Here is a 9,405-nt window from a genome sequence, read left to right on the forward strand (position 1 = left end):
GGGAAATGGTAATTACATAGTAATACCAGTAATACCTGACCCCTAACCCCTGACCTTTACCCACAGACAGGTAGAGGAATCCATTTAGACAACCCTTAACTATTCTCCCTCCGATTATGTCCTTTGTATCCATTCCTGACATTATTTAATATGAGTGTTGTTGTAAAATGTCAGAAGAGTGGACAACTCGTTATTGGATGAAACTAGGACTGAATCCAAGCTGACATTCTGACATTCTGACATTCCAAACTCCACTTAGATGTGATCCTTGGACTAAATTCCACCTTGTCATCAATTAGTATGTAAAAATAATTAAATACAGTTTGTGTACATTCTAGCTGGAAACAAATATCTCCAAGTAAATGTTCAGAGTGTAATTTGTTCAATTCTCCTTTCCCTTTCTTCATAAATAGAAATGGCCTTATTCTATGTCACCGAGTATGACATTCTCTCAGTCTGATATCTGAGAGAGAGAAACGTATTCATAAATGTGCCTCATTGACAAAAATGGTGTAACTTGGGAGTTCTGAAACCCTAGCCGGGTACTGGCTGGGGCCCTTTGGAATGTGCTGGCTCTAACTGAACAGAGATCCTCTAGCTGGCCAGCCCCCTAAAGAGCTGGCTCCAAGAGGTCCTGACAGCGGCTGTGTCTTTCTGAACCAGCTATAGGTGTGCCAGAGCTGAACATATATCTGTCTCCTATATGCAGTGCCAGACGGTGGATCCTGTTTGAACTTTATGTGAACATGTGTTCACATGATGTATGGCATTGTTCACTATATACAGTTACTTCTCTGTACTCCAGGGAATAATGTCAGGTGGGAATCCCAGCGTAGCTAGTGCTAAATCAGTCCTATATACTCTAATATTCTAAATAAACATTCTTTACTTCTTTGAAGGACTTCCTCAGTTGTGACACTCAATGTTCGATTAATAACAGAAGTCGGTGATAATCCAAATGTGAATTTATTTCAATTTTCTAAAAGTGCAAAAGCATGGTGGTAAATTTTTGCACACCGGCTGAATGCGAACATAAGACATATTTAAAAAACATAACAGTCAACACGCTTTGGGGGTGTGGGGTTACAGTCAAAACAGTCTGTGCGACATTCATAAATAAAATGAATATAAAAAAGATGCAGTATGTGACAGGCAGCGGGCCAGGACAAAACCTCAACAGCAGATTTGTGTTTCTATGATAACCAAGCCAATGGTAGATGACTTATGCGTTCACCAAGGTGACAAACTCTGTGGAAACAAGGAGGAAACAACAACATTTATTGTAGTGGCAGGTCTTGATGAGATCTTTTAAAAAATGCACCTCGTAAAATCCTCATTCCTACATGGCATTTAAAAGTAGTTATATGTAACTAGTAGTTACACAAGTCATAAAAGCAGTTGTTATTTTTAGGGGTACTTTTAGGGGTACTTTTATATCCAATTGGTAGTTACAGTCTTGTCCCATTACTGCAACTCCCATAATGACTCAGGAGAGGTGAGAGCCATGCGTCCTCCGAAACACGACCCTGCCAAGTCACACTGCTCACTTTAACCCGGAAGCCCTGCGCAATGTGTCGGAGGAAACACTGTACAGCTGGCGACCAAAGTCAGTGTGCATGCGCCTGGCCTGCCACAAGGAGTCGGTAGAGTGCGATGGGACAAGGTCATCCCGACCGGCCCAAACCTCTCCTAACCCGGACAATGCTGGGCCAATTTTGTGCCACCTCATGTGTCTCCCGGTTACGGCCAGCTGTGACACAGCCCGGGATTGAACCCGGGTCTGTAGTGATGCCTCAGACCACTGTGCCACTAAGGAGGCCTAGTTACTTGTTACAGTTACTTGGCCAACTGAATAGGGTAAAGTACATAGTTGCTAGTTTGATAGTTTAATTGAAATGTGTAAAAGTGATTTGTTTACCATCTACTCCGATCATGCCATCACCATCAACATCTCCTGCTGCAAGGAAGGCCTTGGTCTCTTTTTCTGTCAGAGCTCTGGCACCAGCAGAGAAGGTCTGGAGGAACAGCCTGGAGAAAGAGGAGGGTGGAAGAGAGGGAGGGAGAGAGGGAAAGAAGGAGGGAGGAAGGGAGGGTGAGCAGGAGGAAGGAGGGAGAGAGGGAGGGAGAGAGGGAAAGAAGGAGGAAGGGAGGGAGATCAAGAGGGAGGAAGGGAGGGAGAGCAGGAGGAAGGAGGGAGAGAGGGAGGGAGAGAGGGAAAAAGGAGGGAGGAAGGGAGAGCAAGAGGGAGGATGGGAGGGAGAGCAGGAGGAAGGAGGGAGGAAGGGAGAGCAAGAGGGAGGAAGGGAGGGAGAGCAGGAGGAAGGAGGGAGAGAGGGAGGGAGAGAGGGAAACAAGGACGAAGGGAGGGAGAGCAAGAGGGAGGAAGGGAGGGAGAGAGGGAGGGAGAGAGGGAGGAAGGGGGGAGAGAGGGAGGGAGAGAAGGAGGAAGGAGGGAGATAGGGAGGGAGAGAGGGAGGAAGGAGGGAGAGAGGAAGGGAGAGAAGGAGGAAGGAGGGAGATAGGGAGGGAGAGAGGGAGGAAGGAGGGAGAGAGGGAGGAGGCATTTTTTGAAAATTGTGTGCTATTTTCCTATGTGAATTCAGGACTTTTGAATTCATTAGTTGAATAAAAATGCATTTAACCCTCGAATTGACCCTTGGATCTATTTTAGTTGAAATGATTTACATTTCTGGCCTCAGAATAGTCAGTCAGAAGGGAATAGCCCAAATATGGAGGTTACTGGTGTTCATTTCAGTTGAAGGGTGTGTTTATGTTACCCCTATGCAATCAAATGAATATGAGACTTGGTAGGTAGAGAGCAAGGAATAGTCAAGATATGCACTGGTATTAATTTCAGTTTTAAGGGTAGTGTTTCGTTGTACTGGACAGTAACGTAGCCTTTGACAACTGAATCAACATGAGACTTACTTGAGCTCATCCTCCTCAATGAAGCCACTCTTGTCCTGGTCAACGAAGTAGAAGGCTTTCTTCAAATCCTCAGCAGACTTTCCGGTCAGGCCAACCTTGGCGAAGAACTCCTTGTGGTTGAAGGACTCAGCAGCTGTGAGGGATAAACACAGTGGTCATTTCAACATCACAACCTGCTCATGGATGATTAAACCTGGTCAATATGGCCCCTTCCACTTTCACTGACATTGGTTGTCATAAATCAATTAAGTGTAGCACACCTGCACTATGCTTGAGGGCAGCAGCGATATCCTCATCCTTAAGCATTCCCTTGAAAGCCATTTTTAGATTCTGAGAAATGGAGAGAGAGAAAGTGAGAGAAGAGAAAAGAGAGTGAGAGAAACATTTTCGAAGTCCTGAACATAAATATTTAACAGTAAATACATAGACTATCTTTTGACTGATAACCACAACTGTCAAGAAAACTGTTTTAGGCTTATAGATAGACCTTTTTTCAAATGTTCTTTAATTAATTAACTAATTATTTAGTTGATTCATGGATTTAAATGGATAAGAAATAGCATTGGTTCTGTTTTATCTGTATCCTACAAGTTTACATTCCAAACTTAGCTCCACTGTGCTCAAAGGCAGAGTGCCCCAATGCAAGAAACTACAGTAGGCCAGCACACATACAGTAGTATGCTGTGACCCATGACCTTTAGCTCTGCTAGACCAGTTTCTAGTCTCTCAACCATTCACACACAAAGATTCACATAGGACTTTCACTGTCATGAAAGTCCAGCCATGGTAATTTAGATTGAGAACAAGCATTGGTTTAGAAAGAAAGATTGAGTAAGACATGTCTGCCAGCGACAGTAAGTCTTTTTTAGAGTGGTCCTCGAACTGACATTCCTCATGAGCCAAAACCATGACATAAGTCCTCCATCTCCATCTCTCAGGTAAACGCTTGAAGTCCCGTATTTAAAAAAAATTAAACTCCAACTCCAAACACATTCCAGATAGAAACGTTTCCCTCTTCATTTTTATTGAATGTATTCCGTGGAGGTTGTAAATAAAGATCTTTGCGTGTTGTTGAAAACCATTGTTGGTCAGTAAATTAGAACATCAGTCCGATTGAGGGAACTCACCTTTGGAAGATTAGTGGCGAGGAGGCAGTTGTATCTCAGTGTAGGGCCGGATGAAGCAATTCTCCTTTAGCTCTCACATTATATACTCTCGCCCTTCAAGGTGTAACGCACACCATATGCTTAGGGTTAGTTTTGGAAAAATGTGTCTAGTAGTCAAATTGTGCTATTTTTATCCTTTCAACTAAGGATATGCACGCAGTCCTTGGTGAAACGCAAGGCGTGCATTTTTGGGCTCAAGCTCATCTACTCATTCAGCTGCATGTTGGAGGTAAAATGCCTGCAATGCATATTGGTTTTGTAATATGACCCCTTATCTGCAACCTCTGAGTTTCTGAATGTGTAGAACAAGTATTACATCATAAAACAGATATGAACCATTTAGTATATGTCAAATCACATCATTTAGTTTTATATGATTTATATACAACTGTAACTGTTTTAAGCTAGTGTACATTACAGTATTAACCATTATGGACACTAACATCTCTGTTTGCCGCAAATTGATGTATTCATGTGATGTAGGCCTCAATTTTATACTTCATCATTCTTATGCTAGACGATATTGTGCTTGTTGTACTTGTAAACAATTTAAATCACCTACATACCAGTACAGTCTCATTTAAAAATGTTAAAAGTTGCTGTTGTTGTTGATAGAAACATAGACATAATCTTCTTGACAGTTGAAAGGTTCCAAAGTTATCAGTTTATAGCAAGAAACTTAATCCCTCGTCTGCCCTTCATATAATCACGAGGAAATGACCTGGTTTGGATGATCTACTGCAGTTGGATACACATGAGAGGAATATAGACGTTTGTTGACTTGACTCCTTACCCTGGGCTACATGCTCATGTAAGGCCCAGCCTGTCAATGACATGGCTAGGATACATCACAGTGTCGTACGAAGACAGGCGCTACATTATTTATGGTCAAACCCAGATACAGTATATGTATATACTTTCCAACAGAGAAAGACAGCTGCAGGCGAGGCAAGGGTTCAGCCAAAGACTGTTTATTTGTGTTGGTTTACAATATCATATTTTTCTTTGCCAAAACTACCTCAGATTATACTACTAGTACTGACAGACAGAGGCTGGACCAACCCAAGAAGGCACTGAGCAGATTCACACAGACCATGTACAGCTTGTCTTAAAATTGTCAAAATACATATCTTCCTCCACTGCATGTCTTTATGAAGACATGACAAGGTTGGAGAACTCTGATAGAGAGACAAACAAACCAAAAATGAAAATGTGCTCATTAACCTTCAATATGCAGAATTTAGAGATTTAATTACTTTCCAACCACATGCCAAACTAGGTTTCTTATCCAGTGATCCTGAAACTGCCACAAGAATCACAAATGTTAACTCTGGCCCCGGCCCTCGTTGCCTAGTAACTCTACCGTCCCAGCCTATCTTTCCACCCCTGTCATTGTCCCCAGCCAGGAGGAAGGCTCTGGTCTCAGCCGCTGTCAGGGGACGAGCCCCCTTGGAGAAGTTCTGGAGGAAAAGCCTAATACACACACAAGCATGAAACACAAAACATTAAAGTAGTATTACATACAGTACACTATACAGTATAGATGTTGTGTGTTTGATTGTAACCATCTAACGGATCAGAAGTACTTGTATTAGGCATCAATTGTTGAGAAACTAAAGAAAAATAATTCTTAGTGTGATATCTGCTTAGTATCAGCTGCTGTTTTGATCATTGGTTCAAGAATGTTATATTGAGACTCAACTGTACATCCTGTTCGATGTAGCCACTCTTGTTCTGGTCCAGGATCACTGAAGATCTTCTCAATTTCAGGGGAGACTTCTTGGGCAATCCCACCATCGCAAAAAACTTCTTTGGGCTGATGGAGTCGTTTGCTAATAGCAGAATGGACAATGCAAAATGACAAGTGACCAAACAAACCGCTGACGTTTGAAGTTATTAGTTCATATCTCACTGAGTTTCATTTTCATTGGACTTCTTGAGTCTTAATATAACCACATTTGTGAAGCCACAATCATATACACAAAGATATACTGCATTCATGAGACCCTATGGGCAACCTAACATCCCTAATGTAAGATTAAAATTCAAATCATTTTATTGGTCAATTGCAAACAAGGTCCAACTGAAATTTAAATTCTGCTTTTAACCCGACCACTCCTAAGGACGCACATAAATATAGAGGTTTGGAGAGATGCGGGGGCTGACAAAATAACATTCCCCATTTACGTTATTGTTCCGTTTTTTTGAGCGAGTTTGTTTTGTTGTGCTCCCGGTTTGGAACTATAATAAAGTACACTTTATTTATCATACTCTGCTCTCCTGCACCTGACTTCGCTTTTACACACACATTGACACACGTCAACAAATAATTGATTAAAACATACTATTTTGCCATAAAGGTCTATAGTAGCCTCAACAGCACTCTGTAGGGTAACACCATGATGTATCCGGAGGACAGCTAGCTTCCGTCTTCTTATGGGTACATTGACTTAATGAAGGAGAAGCAACAAATATATAAAGTGAGAGATTTACATTTTTTTTCACTTGCAGTTTCACTTACTTTGTTAGGAAATGCAGCTAGCTAGTTTAGCCTTCTCAAACACCCTGCTCAAACAGAGGGATGCTATGTTAGCTAGCTGGCTATGACTATCCAACACAACACTGTAACTCTTCCAAGTCAAGGTAAGCTTTTGGTTTTATTAATTTATTGCCACCGGGGCCCGCTGGTGTAACTGCTTACTGACGGTACACTGTAACGTTACTGCATGATTGTAGTGGGTTTTCTAACGCGTTAGTTATTTTAGCTATGTTGACTATGATGTTACTTTAGCTAATATGGTGACAACAATGTGGGCTGTGTGTAGCAGTTATGATATGGTTTGGTCACACAGCTGATGTGTTGTGCATTGACGTCCACAAGTGATAAAGGGAAAAAATGAGAGGAGGTGAGCACATAGATGTGAGAAGGAATACAGGGTGGCTGTAATGAAAGTGAACTGTGTTTACTCTTGATCAGAGCTGTATTAATTCCGCCGATTCTGTTGAAAATCGTTTCTCAAAACGGGGATAAACATACCCACATTTGTGGGTTAGGGTTAGGGGGATAAATATATACCTGGGATAAATATACCCAAATGTATCTAATAGAAACTCTCATTTGCAACTGTTGAACTAATGATTACACTCTAGATCAGCTAGATGCAGTAAAGAGTGTGCAAGGCATCAATGAATGTCCTACTGTCTGTGCAACTAAGTTGTAAACCAACAGCTGCCACCACCGTGCTTCACCGTAGGGATGAAGATTGGCATTCAGGCCAAAAAGTTCAACCTCAGTTTCATCAAACCAGAGAATCTCTTTTGTCATTGTCTGAGTGTCCTTTAGGTGCCCTCCAAGTGGGCTGTCATGTGCCTTTTACTGAGGAGCGGCTTCCGTCTGGCCACTCTACCATAAAGGCCTGATTGGTGGAGTGGTGCAGAGATGGTTGTCCTTCTGAAAGGTTCTTCCATCTCCACCGAGGAACTCTGGAGCTGTCAGAGGGACCATTGGGTTCTTAGTCACCTCCCTTACCAAGGCCTTTCTCCCCCGATTGCTGTTTGGCCGGGCGGCCAGTAATAGGAAGAGTCTTGGTGGTTCCAAAATTATTCCATTTAAGAATGATGGAGACCACTGTGTTTTTAGGAACCTTCAATGCTGCAGAAATTCTTTGGTACCCTTCCCCAGATCTGTGCCTCGACACAGTCCTGTCTCGGAGGTCTATGGACAATTCCTTCAACCTCATGGTTTGGTTTTAGCTCTGACATGCACTGTCTTTCTGAGGGGCCTTAAATAGACAGGTGTGTACCTTTTCAAATCATGTCCAATCAAACAGGTGGACTCTAATCAAGTTGGGATGCACCTGAGCTCAATTTCGAGTCGACTGAGATGGCCGCCTCGCTCGCGTTCCTAGGAAACTATGCAGTTTTTTGTTTTTTTTTACGTGTTATTTCTTACATTAGTACCCCAGGTCATCTTAGGTTTCATTACATACAGTCGAGAAGAACTACTGAATATAAGATCAGCGTCAACTCACCATCAGTACGACCAAGAATATGTTTTCCGCGACGCGGATCCTGTGTTCTGCCTTACAAACAGGACAACGGAATGGATCGCATGCAGCGACCCAAGGAAACGACTCCGAAAAAGAGGGAAACGAGGCGGTGTTCTGGTCAGACTCCGAAAAAGGGCACATCGCGCACCACTCCCCAGCATTCTTCTTGCCAATGTCCAGTCTCTTGACAACAAGGTTGACGAAATCCGAGCAAGGGTGGCATTCCAGAGGGACATCAGAGACTGCAACGTTCTCTGCTTCACGGAAACATGGCTTACTGGGAAGACGCTATCCGATGCGGTGCAGCCAACGGGTTTCTCCACGCATCGCGCCGACAGAAACAAACATCTTTCTTGTAAGAAGAGTGGCAGGGGCGTATGCCTCATGACTAACGAGACATGGTGTGATGAAGGAAACATACAGGAACTCAAATCCTTCTGTTCACCTGATTTAGAATTCCTCACAATCAAATGTAGACTGCATTATCTTCCAAGAGAATTCTCTTCGATTATAATCACAGCCGTATATATCCCCCCCCAAGCAGACACATCGATGGCTCTGAACGAACTTTATTTAACTCTTTGCAAACTGGAAACCATTTATCCGGAGGCTGCATTCATTGTAGCTGGGGATTTTAACAAAGCTAATCTGAAAACAAGACTCCCTAAATTTTATCAGCATATCGATTGCGCAACCAGGGGTGGTAAAACCTTGGATCATTGTTACTCTAACTTCCGCGACGCATATAAGGCCCTGCCCCGCCCCCCTTTCGGAAAAGCTGACCACGACTCAATTTTGCTGATCCCTGCCTACAGGCAGAAGCTAAAACAAGAGGCTCCCACGCTGAGGTCTGTCCAACGCTGGTCAGACCAAGCTGACTCCACACTCCAAGACTGCTTCCCAAACCAGAAACCGTGGATTGATGGCAGCATTCGCGTGAAACTGAAAGCGCGAACCACTGCTTTTAATCAGGGCAAGGTGTCTGGTAACATGTCCTAATATAAACAATGCAGCTATTCCCTCCGCAAGGCTATTAAACAAGATAAGCGTCAGTACAGAGACAAAGTAGAATCTCAATTCAATGGCTCAGACACAAGAGGCATGTGGCAGGGTCTACAGTCAATCACGGACTACAAGAAGAAACCCAGCCCAGTCACGGACCAGGATGTCTTGCTCCCAGGCAGACTAAATAACTTTTTTGCCCGCTTTGAGGACAATACAGTGCCACTGACACGGCCTGCAACGAAAACATGCGGTCTCTC

General features: G+C 43.1%; 1 protein-coding gene across 1 annotated transcript; it reads right to left on the reverse strand.

Annotated features, from left to right (window-relative positions):
- Positions 1-950: 950 nt before the first annotated feature.
- LOC118372935 (parvalbumin-2-like) lies at positions 951-4,150 on the reverse strand. Its single transcript, XM_035758970.2, has 5 exons — positions 4,056-4,150; positions 3,189-3,258; positions 2,929-3,061; positions 1,919-2,028; positions 951-1,248 (listed from the first exon to the last, which is right to left on the reverse strand). The coding sequence occupies exons 2-5, from the start codon at positions 3,247-3,249 to the stop codon at positions 1,223-1,225; spliced, it is 330 nt and encodes a 109-aa protein (XP_035614863.1). The 5' UTR covers positions 3,250-3,258; positions 4,056-4,150; the 3' UTR covers positions 951-1,222.
- Positions 4,151-9,405: the final 5,255 nt, after the last annotated feature.

This window comes from Oncorhynchus keta, chromosome 2 (assembly GCF_023373465.1).
Source record: "Oncorhynchus keta strain PuntledgeMale-10-30-2019 chromosome 2, Oket_V2, whole genome shotgun sequence".
NCBI classification, from domain to species: Eukaryota; Metazoa; Chordata; class Actinopteri; order Salmoniformes; family Salmonidae; genus Oncorhynchus; species Oncorhynchus keta.

What these genes read in the sequence shown, in the direction of transcription:
- LOC118372935 (XM_035758970.2), bottom strand. Translation starts at nt 3,249, where the DNA reads ATGGCTTTCAAGGGAATGCTTAAGGATGAGGATATCGCTGCTGCCCTC. An exon ending in TGCCCTCAAGCATAGTGCAG is followed by an intron (nt 3,062 to 3,188) that starts GTGTGCTACACT and finishes TATCCCTCACAG; the next exon opens with CTGCTGAGTCCTTCAACCAC. An exon ending in TGGCATGATCGGAGTAGATG is followed by an intron (nt 1,249 to 1,918) that starts GTAAACAAATCA and finishes TTGTTTCCACAG; the next exon opens with AGTTTGTCACCTTGGTGAAC.